The 14,041-nt window shown below is 41.3% G+C and overlaps 1 protein-coding gene across 13 annotated transcripts in view; it reads left to right on the top strand.

Moving 5' to 3' along the window:
• The window catches only part of TACC2 (transforming acidic coiled-coil containing protein 2), a 168,364-nt gene that overhangs the window by 94,824 nt on the left and 59,499 nt on the right, over positions 1–14,041 (top strand). The window contains exon 1 of one of the 13 annotated variants that reach the window (XM_081005176.1): positions 7,194–7,231. The exons of the other annotated variants lie outside the window; for them this stretch is intronic. Coding sequence (XP_080861302.1) covers positions 7,200–7,231 — 32 coding nt within the window. The 5' untranslated portion in view covers positions 7,194–7,199. Of the gene's footprint in view, positions 1–7,193; positions 7,232–14,041 lie in introns of those variants that run through there. 13 annotated transcript variants of the gene reach the window in all.

Consider the following 14,041-nt stretch of genomic DNA (forward strand, 5'->3'; position numbering starts at 1 on the left):
GTCCGTGTAACTTTAAATGTGCCAGATTACTACTACTTCTTTTTTTGAAATCCTTTCCTTTCGCATAAGCCAATTATTGAGCAGTGTAAAGAATCAGAATGAAGGTCAACATTTTTTCATCTTCATCCTTAATTTTAGCAGTTGTGTTGGGAACTCATTGAGAAGTATTTATCAAAGGGCTTCCTGCACAGTGAAAGGCTCACATACTTATTTGACGCCTTCTGCCAGCAGAAGCCATATTGAATGAATAAGGCCTTCAGCACCAGAACAATATGAGGGCAGCAGTCAAAACACCGCTGTTTTTATTAATGTTTGTGTAGAGCCTTCAGTGCACAACACCGTACCGCTATTTATAATAAGTAATTGGCTTCTTGTATATCTGAAAATAATGACAAGTGCTGGGAATTTTAAAGCAGCCTCATTTTTACTGTTTACATCTCTTAACAAATCATAATTATATTGTGATGCTAAAGCATGATGCTTAACATGAGGGAAAGAAAGTTTTCCCTTCACCTTTGAATCTATTTAGGCCCTCTTACAAAAGCTGAAGTCTTGATTTTAGACTAAAAGACACCTTTGTGTCAGGGGTGGCTAACCTATGGTCCTTCAGATGTTGGATTGCAACTCTGAACAAGCTGCAGCTGCATAGTCAATGGTCAGGGATGATGGGAGTTGTAGTCCAACATCTGATTTATGTAGTATAGAAAAATACATTTGTTCTTAAAAACACTCTTAACCTGTGGTCTGTGGATGGGCTTCAGCTGTTATCAAATTCTCAAAGGATTCTATGACCCCCAAAAAGGTTGAGAACCACTGATCTAAAGGCTTTCCTGAGTCATCCTGGGCTGGAGTATTTTATCTTAGCCATTTAGATAAATCACAATATGCATGACACAAGAGCTGCCTTATTCAACCGCCCTATGAAAGCTTGTGCACAGAAAACTCTGATACATCAAGTTGTCTCATTCTTGCTACTCCCGAGGTCCTGGTTGTAATGCAGATTCCTGTGCCTTTTTCATTCATGCACATTACGTTTTCTCCTGTCTCCCAGAATGCTGCATAACTGGCAAGTGTTGTTGTGGCAATTGCCCTATGAAAAACAAACTTCACCCTAGGGTAAGTGTCCTCTGCCAAGAGTTATCCAAGAGGAAAGTTTCATTTCTGACCACTTCTGCATCACCAAAAAAAAAAAGGACAAAAGAAGGTAGACACTTATATAAAGGTTGCATATGCTAATAAATTCAGTTTATAAATAATCCTATAATTTTATTAGAAATAGAGCACATAGTGGGGAAGACTGTGACCTCTGTGCCTGTTCAGTCTGCTCTCCAGGTGTTAATTGTTGATGGGGCAGCAAAATGGCCTCTGCCTGCCTTTCTCATGACTCTTGATCTTTAAGTTAGAATTGGACCAAGCAGATGACTCCTTTAAATGGACAACTGTTCACATACAGACTCCGGATGTTGTTGTTGTTGTTGTTGTTGTTGTTGTTGTTTATACTCCGCCCTTTTGGCTGGGCTTCCCCAGCCACTCTGGGTGGCTTACAGCATATATATAAGATCAGATTTCTCCAGGAAGGCAAAGACTGAGAATAAAGCCTCCCTTATTTATGGGAAATGGAATCATAGAATTGCAGAGTTCTAAGGGACCATGTGGGTCATCTAGTCCAATCCCCAGCAATGCAGGAATCTTTTGCCCCCCATGTGGGGCCTGAGTCCCATGCTCTGCCAACTGAGCTATCTCAGCTCAGACCTTGGTGGGTTGTGGTTTGGCCCAATGGCAAAAGAAGCCCCATCTCTGATGTCCATGTTCTCTTTGGCCAACCAGAAAATTACTAAGAGGCTCATTCCACTTCCATTACATTGCATTACAAAATTCCTGGCTGGTTCAGGCCGTTGTGTAAAAGAGCTGAATTCCTCCTGGATGCTTATTCAAAGACAAATGCCAGAATGTGCTTGTTTATGCTTAAAGGTAGAGGTCCAAAATCTCATAAGCTCCAGGTGGCACTGTTGAGCTACATCGTGATAAAGGGGTTGTTCATGTAATCCTTCACCCAAAGTCAGATTTATACAATTATTTCAATGCCATAACTCTTGTTGTTGGTTTGTAAGGAAGTCACTATGTGCCATAGGACTCAGGTGCATTTTGGCTAAGCTTCAGTTACTATTTTCAGCCTCCATGTATGAGGATTCTGCATTTTCATAATAAGACTCTCCCTGTCCTTCACTTTACTACTGGAGTACAGGGGTTAACTTTTAATCCATTAATGGGTTAAATTCATAAGAGAAGTGAATAATAATAATTTGTTAGAAAAGAGAACTTCTGTTATACAGGGTCTACTGGGTTATGATCTTGGAAATCAAGATAAGGGAAATCTTGGGAACCATGACAATAGGGCACATCTTTTTGATTGTTAAGCTTCTCTCTGATTTTTAAAATGAATTTTTAAATTCTAAAATGGAAAGGCTGCCCTCCTGTGGGTAGTTTTAAGCTTCTGTAACAGCTTGACAAGGCTCCTAGTGGTAAATACAATGAGGTTTAGTTCGAGGGCAGTTAGGATCAAAGAAACCCCTTGCCTGGGCTTTCATGTATTCTAGTAAAAAAAAACCAGCAGCCATTATTGCATTTGCTAATTGTTTTGTTACTCCAGACTAGTGGAGAGGCATCTGTAAATGAATTGAAAATTGTTTCTTTGCAGAAACAAACCCCGCCTCCAAAAGTCTGAAGATCATTGAGTACATCACTTGCTGGCTGTGGTTACATTTACTATGTTTATGTGAGAAATTGAATTTGGATAATTGGGCGGGGGGGAGCAAAACTTGCCATTTTCTGTGGCCAACAGAAGGGGGGGGGAATATACAAATGCAACCTGCTCTTGTGAGTGCTATTATTATTATTATTATTATTATTATTATTATTATTATTATCTCCTACTCCAGCACTACTGCATCCCATTCTTCTGGGCAGCTACATCTCTTGCTTTTCTTTAATGTGCAGGGTGTTTGTTCAATTGATACTGGAATCAGAAGAGATGAAATTTGTCTCTTTCCCTCCCCAGTCCTGATTCCCATAAATATCCCACTCCCCATTCCTTAGGCACAGCGAAATGGCCCATTTATTTCAATGGGGCATAAGCACAACCTAAGTTTGGCTTTGCCTCCATTGGAATGTTTGATGGCAGGCTTAGATGGTTGCCTAATAACTATGTGTGATTAATATATCTAAAACTAAGATTGCAGCTTGTTTCTAGAACAGATATCTCAGTGGCAAGAGAGTCTGGGCAAGGCAAATTAAGATAGCAGAGGTGGAACTAGGACTCCCATTCATTATGCCATGGACAGCTGTCCATCTTAGTTCAGCACTCTTGCCTGTAATGCTTCAAGTGTTTTGGGTATGGGGAAAAGTAAAGTCAGAGTTGTCAGTAAAAGATGCCTTTCTTAGCTCTTACAAAGGAGTGCAAATTAGTCAATGTACTTTAGCACCGTATATTTCATTCTGCTGTGAAAGGTTCGAGCTTTTTCTCTTTCAAAATCCTCATGTTTGGGGAACAGGCTGAGAAGCAGAAGGCCTAAGAGGTACATTAGGTTAAAACTCGAGAAAGCAGATCCTGAGAGAGATCTGATTCATTGTTGTAGTTCATTTAACAGAATGCTGCTGTGACTCAAGGGCCCTTGAATATTATTTTTGTAAAGATATGGAGAACGAGTGGTTAAGTATCCTCCTGGTGAGTATTTTCTTGTTCTGGACACTGATGTATATTCTAAATATAGCTTGGTTATTTCCTCCCATCTCTTAAGAGACTTCTGCAGATGTGCTGCATATTTTAGAGAGAGATGGCTTTTCAGTGGTCCATTGTTGCAGCTGTTGTCACGCTGCCATCAAGATGAATGTCTGTTGATGAAATTGTGTCTGTGGCTTTAATGACAAAGACACATCCGGCAATTGAGATAATTAGGAGTCCCATATTGTAGGCTGGTCAGTTGTTCTTGTTGCAGGTCTTTAGTCAATGTAATATACAGAAGTTTGACATGGGTTTGTGTGAACCATTTTTATTATTATTTTAAAAAGCTATAAAACTTTAGTTCAGCTAGACTAGACCAAGGAAACCATGGCTGAGGTAGTCCCACTGCTAGGGAACTACCAGATCTTATTAATATAGCTAAATGTGCATTCATAAACACAAACGCCTCTCTGGAGATAGGAGTATGTTACAGTCATATCTCTTGTTGTGTTTGCTTCACGTTGTGACTTTTCGGGTTGTGAACGCAGCAAACCCGGAAGTGTATACTTCCAGGTTTCACCGTGTGTGCATGTGCAGAAGCGTTCTGCATGCTTCGCGCATGCGCATAAGCACTCTATTGCGCTCCACGCTTGCACAGAAGTGCCGCTCTAGTTGCGGACTTTTTGGGGTGCGAACGACACCCCGGGATGGATCATGTCCACAACTAGATGTACCACTATATATATTAAGACAGCATACCAATAAAACCTTCCATGCCACCAGGACATAGTAGCAAACACTATTTTCCCCCACACTGAAGTGATTTAAATGTAGGAAACTCACCAAACTTGGAACAGCCCTATCAAATTGTAATCTGGATTTTTTTTTTAAGAAATCACATGTATATTGTTTGTTGCAGCTTTACAAACACAGGAAATATGAAAAATGTCGTGAGGAGATTTGCACGGCAGCTCTTTTGCGTTGCATATGCTGCAGTGCTCAGAATAATTTCCCAAACAGACTTTTGAAATATGGATCTAAATAGTGCCTGAATTTTTGTCAACAAATAACACCACACAGGAGCGGCAGAAAGTAGTGGTTCACCAAGTGCACATGCCATATTAAAAACAAAGTTAAAAGCAAAGTATGGTTCAATGTGATTGAGCTGAAAAGTTATCCCTCTGGTCTTTCATCGCTTTTGCATTGCTGGCAAACAAGCCAGAGTCTGGCTTCTTTTGTTGTCTAGTAATAGACTCATGGTTTATTTCCAAATAAACCACAAGCCATAAGCAAAAACAACCCTCGGTTACTAGTTGTGGTTTGTGTGAAGACGGAGCCAGGTTTGGATGATACAACAATCCAGAATCTGCCTTTATTCCTGGTGGTGGAGGAGTGTGGAAAGAGCAGGGCAAGAACTTTTCAGCAGCATTCTGGGTGTTCACATTACACCGTAGTTTATTTTTTAACTAGGGTTTAACATGACATGTGAATTGGGCCAGGACTATACCATGATTTAGCTTTATCTGCATGAGTCTCAGGCTTGCACACTGCCACTCACCTGTCCTCCTCTGGTGTAGCCACAAGGCAGAGCCAGCATATGAGCCTGAGGTTTGTGCATTTAATGCTGAGCTGTGGCTTAGTGTTTTGTGCGAAATGGCCCACTTATGTGCTGAGTATTTCAGCTCAATGGCTCTTAAACAGGGCTCAGTTTGTTTAATAAGAGCAGTGCCACATGGAATCCAAATAGCATCCGTTCTCTCAGAAGCAAGCATGGCATGAAATCCTAGAAAAACTGAAACGTAGGGTTGTATCTTATTGTGTTCCTCCACCCATGGAAACCTCTTCAATCCAGTGGAGCCTTCTTTGTCTGCAGTTGGGGAAGATTTTTTGCCACCCCCCCTCCTCTGCACCATCCAATCTGTTCTAGAGGCTACAGACCCTGAAACAGCATGGAAGGTGGCAAGAAAAGGTGAGATTTCAAAGTCACCCCTTCACTTCCTGAAGCATTCAACTGCAATCAAGATACTTTCTAGAGCTGAGGGAAGCAGCCATATTTTTAAAACATACCTACATTTCAGTTTTTTGCCTTTCCTACTTTAGGTTATTAATGATTTTCCTGACAGTTGAAAAACAATTCTGTTGACTTCTGGTTTGTATATACTCTTTCATCTGCACTAGTAAGTAGCTTAGATGATAAGGGTGTAACTCACATTGCTATGCGTTAAAGTTGTGTCACACCTTTCCATGTCAAATATATATACATATATATATACAAATATGTATATATATTAAAAGTAACCATTTACTACAACAGTAAACATAAATAAGCAATAGCAGGGTAAAAATATGTCTATTAATCTGTTAAGAGCAGGCGAAAAGTGACCAGTTAAAAACAGTGGTGCTGGGTATATGGGGCTCAAGGGGCTTCAGCCCCCTCAGTATTTTGAAGCAGAGGGGGCCAGCCCCCCAATACTGAGGGGTCCAACATCCCCACCACTGCCAGGCACCGTTCCAATAGTCAAAGACACTTCTTTCTTCTGTAGGCTACAATTACAGATACAGGAGCTCTTTCAGAGTTTGGACTTGCAAGTGTACTATTTCTCCAACTGCCGGCTATGGAGAGAAATGTACTGTTGTATTGTAGCAGATGTACTTGGGGGGGGGGGAGTACTACTAAAAATTGTTTCAGCGGCACATTAACATGGCCTTGAGTTCACCAGTTTAAACCCCCAATATCATTTATGGATGGGGAAGCATCAGTTTAATTGCAGAATTTGATTGTTATTTTTTTCTGAGTAGCTGTGATATTTCCATGTCTTGCAAGCATATTTATACTGAAATTATATAGAAAGCCTTCTCTGGAGACCAGCGCCTGTGTTGCTTTGTTGAGCACAAGGAAGCCAGTGCTATTTCTAACATAATTGCATTGCAGTAAAATAGGCCTCTCCTTCCTATCTCAGTAAAACTTGATTTATTTGAGGAGAGCCCCCTTTCCCCTCAGAATGGAAAACTGCAAGCCCTGCACATTTTGCTTTCTAGTATAAGCTGTTAAATAGTCACCTGATATGCTACTTACTGCGGGAGCAATGCAGGTGCAAACTGTGGTGGGGGAATTAATGGACAAAAGGGGAAGAGACTTCTTGCCATGCTCCCTGCTTCAGCCTTATCTCAAATAAACAAATTGCTTGGCTGCTTCCAAGGGAAAGATAATTCAATTTTGCAGGCAGTTGTAAAAACAGATAAAAGCTACACCCTTCTGTAGTTACATGCTTCCTAAAAGGAACACATTCTGAAATGAATTTAGAGAGGATTTCCTTTTGGTCTCTGTAGAAAACACAGAATCATTATCCAGCAAGTCTCAAAGAACAAGAGATCGGAATGTGGTCTCTCAACCTCCTGACTCCCAGAAACATAATTCACTGTAGCTTTTCCAGATCCAGACAGATACATCTGCCAGAACTGCATACTCAGCTGAGGAATGGAAGACATGGGTAAAGTGTCATTGGAATGGTGAGGAGTTTGGGTTTTTCTTTGATAAAGCTTGTATATGGGGACTAGCAGGGATGCCATAGAAGTGGCCATAAGAACCAAGTTTATGGTCTTGGATGGCAGTGGGGAGGTTACACCCAAACTACACATAATGTTAAGTGTATGGTTATTGTGTCTGTCTTCATTCTCTTTTGTCTATTATTATTTTTTAAATTTTGTCCTTTCTTTCTTTCTTAAGAGCCATGATCAGGATTGTGACTGATGTGTAGGGACATGGGCTTAATCCTTTCCTCCTGTGCCAGTGTGGTGTAGTGGTTAAGAGCGGTAGTCTTGCAATCTAGGGAACCGGGTTCGCGTCTCCGCTCCTCCACATGCAGCTGCTGGGTGACCTTGGGCCAGTCACACTTCTTTGAAGTCTCTCAGCCCCACTCACCTCACAGAGTGTTTGTTGTGGGAGAGGAAGGGAAAGGAGAATGTTAGCCACTTTGAGATTCCTTAGGGTAGTGATAAAGTGGGATATCAAATCCAAACTCTTCTTCATAATTCCAATTAAAACCACCCCTGCAGCTTCCTCACCATGGGAAATAGCACAATTTTGGGTGGGAGCAAGCAGAGCATTTCTCTTTCCTACACATCATGCTCCGGATCCTGATCATCCCCCTGCTCAGCAGCTGCTTAAAACGAAAAAAAAAACCCTAAACATGTTTAAATGTGATCACACCTTTAATGCCTCATGTACTTTGGACATTAGAAAATTTGATGTTTCCTAACACAAGAGCCTATCGAAAGAGCAGAAGAGCCAGGATCTGCTTTCCTATGTTCTCTTCCTGGTTGGGAAGACTGCCTATGAAAGCTAAGCATGGGTAGCCTCTGGCAGAAGCTTGCTATCAAACATAGGAGCTTCCCATTTTTAGAACAGATGAGGAACCAAAGAAGATGCTGCTTATGGTTGGCTAATTATTGTGGGATTATTTCCTGTCTAAAAAAAAAGAGAGAGAGAGGCGGTGTAAACATTCAATGTGTTCAGTACTGAAGAGTTTATCGCCACTTACTGAGCTGTGGTTTAAACCACTGTGCCGCTTGGGCTTGCCGATTGGAAGGTTGGCGGTTTGAATTCCCGTAATGGGGTGATCTCCTGTTGTTCAGTCCCTGCTCCTGCCATCCTAGCAGTTCGAAAGCACGAAGTGCAAGTAGATAAATAGGTACCGCTCCAGCGGGAAGGTAAACGGCGTTTCTATGCACTGCTCTGGTTTCGGTGTTCCTTCTGCGCCAGAAGTGGCTTAGTCATGCTGGCCACATGACCCAGAAAAACTGCGGACAAACGCTGGCTCCCTTGGCCTGCAAAGCAAGATGAGCACCGCAACCCCAGAGTTGTTTGCGACTGGACCTAATGGTCAGGGGTCCCTTTACCTTTACCTTTACTGCCCTTTAGCCACTTGGATTGTATGCATTAAGGGTGGTAATGATATGAGGTTTTCTCTGTCCTTTTCCCTTTGTGGATTCTAAATTCTGTGAATATGACCAAGGGAGTGGTAGGTATTTTGGACTGATTAACTTGTAGTAGAAGGGCAGTTATGTGCTAAATGGAAGCACATGCTTCTTTCATTTCATGGTGCCAGTTTTTAAACCCAGGACTACAGAGATAGGCCTGATTATTATTTTGATCAGACATAGGAAACAACAGAAGGGAAACAGCCTTTTATTATTTAGCTTTGTTGTGATAAGTCTAATAAATATGTCCCTTTAAAAGAAAGCTTCTAAAATGTAAATGGGAAAATCCAAAAGTAGGGAGATAAGTGGAGTTAAAAGAATAAGAATAAATACACCTGGAGACTTTATTGAATGTACTTGGGTGTGCATTTTACCCAGCATGCAATGTCATAATTCTTTGAAGCTGCTAATAGGATATAAATAGCTTCAGCTCTAATAATGCTATAGCTCTGGAAAGAAAAGAAGCAGGGAAATTATACTAAGGCCTGTTATACCAGAGTGCCTGTATTTCATGGCTAGAGAGAAGCCTGCTGACCAGATTAAACCATAATGAAATTGTTCTCTGATAAGATCAACCACAGCTGCTTTTTAGCAATTAAACTGGTAAGAAAGCAAGCTATAAACAGACTTGCAGCCTGGGTCTAAGAAGAGCTTGCAAGTGTTTCACTGAATGAAGTATGTGTCTCGTCAGAGGATGGGTCACCTGGTGCCATCTTTGTCATAACAATGTCATTAAAAAAAACACACATACCTCATACTCCTAAAACAAGTTCCACCTTATTACCTGTAAATAGCAGTTTGCTGTGTTCATGGCTTCTGGATGATGCACCCCTAATTCTCTTTTTAATTTGGGGAGTCAGGTGCCTTAAGCATTGCCCAAAGGTCTGCCCTAAAATTTAATTTCTTTTTGAGCAAGACGACTCCGGCAACTCCGTTTTTAGGCAGCTGTGACACAGTTCGAGAGGTATATAACAAGTACTGTAGGATTCCAACATGGATGAGTGCCATGTTTTATTTTGCCAAGGGCAGCCAAGGAAATGCATAAATGTACAAAACCCAGCAATGGTTTTGCTTGCAATGGAAAGGAATTGCACGAGCATGGATAATATTTGAAAAAACTCCTTAATTTTACCATCAAGCTCAGGCATTTCCTTTGTTACCTCTCTGCTGTTGTTTTTCTTACCACCATTGTCTAGACATTGTGGCTGGCTTTGCAGTTCCGTCTCCCACTCACAGTGTGGGCTCATTGCGACACTTGATTTAATCATAGGATAGATGATCTTGTCACTGAAAAGCCTTACAATGGTATGATAGCAGGCCATTAATAGTTAATAGTAAAGACAAAAAAAATGCCCCAAAGGACCTATTGGCCAAATGGATTCCTGTGCCATAATGGTGAAATGAATATACTTCCCCGACTTCTGAAGGAGGGTGGCTGCTAAAAGGTGGGTGTGAGGCAGTTCCCAGCAAGAAGAATGGGAATGAGTTAATCACATGACTTTAAATGGCACCTGATAAATTACTGACCCATCAGTTTATATAGGTCAGACTTAGGTCAGCTCTTCTGTTCATCATGAGGTGAAAAAGGAAGTCGCAGGGTAAATATTGCTCTATCCAGGGATACAGCATCACTATTGGGAGAGTGCGTAGGTAAATTTATATATATTGTTTCTCTCAAATAAATAATTGTGTGCCTGCATCTTTTTAATTGGAGAGCCTAATCCAATAGCATTTAAAAAAAGCACAAAAACTCTGAACTTCTGGGTTACAAGAATGGAACTGCATGCAACATTAAATCAGGTGTTGTCACTGAAAATGTCAACTCTGCATTTCATTCTTTCTCCACTATCATATTATTGCATATATTGCTACCCTTCACCAGCAACATCCAAAGATGAACACAGGCTGAACATTATTTATAATGGATTCTGGGAACCCATTTTTAATTTATGCATCTTTAGGAGGAATCAAGTTTGAAAGTGACAGATGAGAATAAGACAACAGGATTTATTACCTTTTGTCCGTTATTTCTCTCTAGAGTTGTAGGAAAGGCCAGCTTTTAATGGAGCTTGGGTACTGTTGGGAACACTGAAATTTTTTCTCTTTCTTGGTGTATGGCTGACAAAGGAATCCAATAAATATAGACTTGGATTGTAGTCTTGTTTTATGATGCAGCTGCTATGGACAATTTGGTGCACGATGGGGACACAAAGTAGATGCAGCAGAAATGAGTAATAGATACCACCCCATAATTAAGACTCATAATTCACTGTCTGCGTGTTTTTCCTTGCAAGGGGTTTCGGATTCCAGAATTCTCCCTGTAGGGAACCGGATGCGTATTCACCATGATGGCTAAGATTGGGCCAGGTTGACATTCTGGTTTTCAGATGCCCACAACTTATTTTGGGAAGTCATCAAAGCTACTGAGTTTTATGGATTTTCTTGAGTCCAACTTGGACTGCCACATCTCCCCATAACTGAATTGCTGACTCTTGCAGTTCTGCTCTGATGTGCATTCCTGTTGCTGTGCAGCTGCCCTGGTGTTCTGAGCTGGAGTTACAGTGGTACCTCGGGTTAAGTACTTAATTCATTCCGGAGGTCCGTTCTTAACCTGAAACTGTTCTTAACCTGAAGCACCACTTTAGCTAATGGGGCCTCCTGCTGCTGCTGCGCCACCAGAGCACAATTTCTGTTCTCATCCTGAAGCAAAGTTCTTAACCTGAAGCACTATTTCTAGGATAGCGGAGTCTGTAACCTGAAGCGTATGTAACCTGAGGTACCACTGTACTTACAACTACAGCTGGTCAGATCAGGCAGCCCTTGCATACCTCAGCAGCCCAATGCATGTGATATACAGTTTGAAAAACATGTATATCATGCTTCACACATCATGATGGAGTCCTGATTTGAATGTAATCCATTGCTTCTCTGAGAAGATGAGCAGAATACAAATGGCAATAGTAATAATTAGATGGGCAAATTAACAGAAGGTCCCAGGTTCATTCCTCAGCATCTCCAGGTAGAACTGGGGATGGGTCCTTGTCTGCTCCAGTCATTGTAGACAGTACTGAGCTAGATGAACCAATAATCTGATAAAGGGCAGCTTCCTTGTGCTCCTGTTCCTGTACGGCAAATAGCTCAGTCAGTAGAGCACGAGACTCTTGATCTCAGGGTCATGGGTTTGAACCCCACATTGAGCAAAAGATTTCTGCATTTGCAGGGGGTTGGATTGAATGGCCTTTGTGATCCCTTCCAACTCTTTACTTCTATGATGGTCTTAAACTAACTTAAGAACAAAATATTAATATACAGCTGATTACTGGAGTAAAGGAGCTATGTATTTTCATGACACAGACTGGGTTTCAGCATATTATTCTTGTACAGTAAGGTGTCTTTTTTCCCCTTTTCCTTTTTTGCCTAAAAGGTAAACAAGGTTTTGACACTAAAGGAATGTGTTTTGTGTCACACTGTAAAAGCCATATGTACACTGCCTGGCTTGATCCTCATAACCCCAACAGGATACTAAAATGTCTGAATGAATTTCTTTGTCCTCATGCTAATATTCCTGACCCAAATACTTTAAAAGGAAATAAATGTGATTAGAGGGAAAAGGGTTTTCAGTATATAGCTTCACGATAAGGCACAGCAGTGAGAATTCTTAAAACTTTTTTTGTTTTAAGAACCACTTTATTATTACACATTTTCAATAACATTTTTTGTCAAGGCTCCCCCCCCCCCAGCATCTACCATCCTGGCTGCTTGTGTCACTGACCTAATTTGTATCGACTTCAGCAACCCCAAGCCCTGTACAATTAGGCCATCTAGTCTGGCCTCCGCATGAACAGCCTCACACATTTCAAAAGATTAGTGTGCTCAGTAGAATAGTGCCAGTCATTACAGTGTGCCACAGACCGAGTGCACAGCAGATGTGTACTGTGCAAGTTATTACTTTTGAATAAGAAGGTATCTGTTGCAATTAAAGGATTCAACTAGTTGTACAACAGCGGCGAGGAAAAACCAAGAAGCCTCAAACCGAGCAATTGTATCACTCAGCATGGGTGAGCTGACCAGGGTTTCATGCAAATTTTCATTCTTAGAAAGGATGAAGTTTAGTTTCTGTGAAAATATCCATCTTTGTGTAGGGGACTTTAAGCACACTCCCTTGCTAGACAGAATGCCAGTATACTCCATATTCTCTAAATTTCCGAAAATCAGTGAAAATGCTTGTGATAGGATTCTTCTCAGAGCTAGAGCTTCACATAAGGAATGTGGCTTGGTTGTTATACAAGAACAGATATCTGCCAGTTCTATTATAAACTGAACTTTCCCTGCTTTCCATTTCCTCATACATATAGGATTCTGGCCCTTTAAAATAAAGCACTTTCCCAGCAACACAGATTCTCATGGGAAATCATTAAAATATAATATACTTAACATTTGTAAAAGTAAAGGACGCCAGGATGGTTAAGTCCAGTCGAATTCGACTGTGGGGTGTGGTGCTCATCTCTGCTTTCAGGCCAAGGGAGTCGGCGTTTGTCTGCAGACAGCTTTTCCAGCTCATTTGGCTAGCACGATTAAACCGCTTCTGGCACACAGAACACTGTGCCGAGTGCCAGAGTGCACAGAAATGCCGTTTACCTTCCTGCCGCAGCAGTACCTATTTATCTACTCACACTGATATGCTTTAAAACTGCTATGTTAGCAGGAGCTGGGACAGAGCAACTGGAGCTCACCCCGCCACAGGGATTTGAACTGCTTCCCTTATGATCTGCAAGCCCACGAGGCTCAGTGGTTTAGACCACAGCGCCATCGCGTCCCTCTTAACATTTCCAAGTGTTCAAATCCTTCACATGTGTTATTTGAGTGTAATCCTTGCAATAACCCTGTAAGGTTAAGTATTGATATCTCCTATATTGCTGATGAGACTGAAAGAGTGAGGCTTGTCTGAGGTGGCCTAGTGAATAAATGGTGGAGGCAAAATCTGAACATGGGATTTCTTGATTCATAGCTCAGTCTCTTATCCACTACTACACTACTGTACTTCACATAACCTACATAGATCTTATCCCCTCCCCCCTGCCCAATTGTTTCCAGGGTGGGGTAGGGAATAAGCCTGGGTTTAATTTTCAATAGTTCAGAATGTGAACTCGTAGTTGAGTGTTAATCTCTTTCCATGTGAGGGGAAATGTAAATGGGGTTATAGCATGGGAAAGCGTACAAATCTGAGGGCTGCTCCTGATCTCTCTCTGGAGAAAATCTAGGATGAAAGAGTAATAACTTTCTGAGGTGATCCAATTTTTCAGTTCTTAACAGATGATACAGGGTTATTGCAAAAAGGAA

Source organism: Podarcis pityusensis (genome assembly GCF_964106645.2).
Source record: "Podarcis pityusensis genome assembly, chromosome: 5".
NCBI lineage: Eukaryota > Metazoa > Chordata > Lepidosauria > Squamata > Lacertidae > Podarcis > Podarcis pityusensis.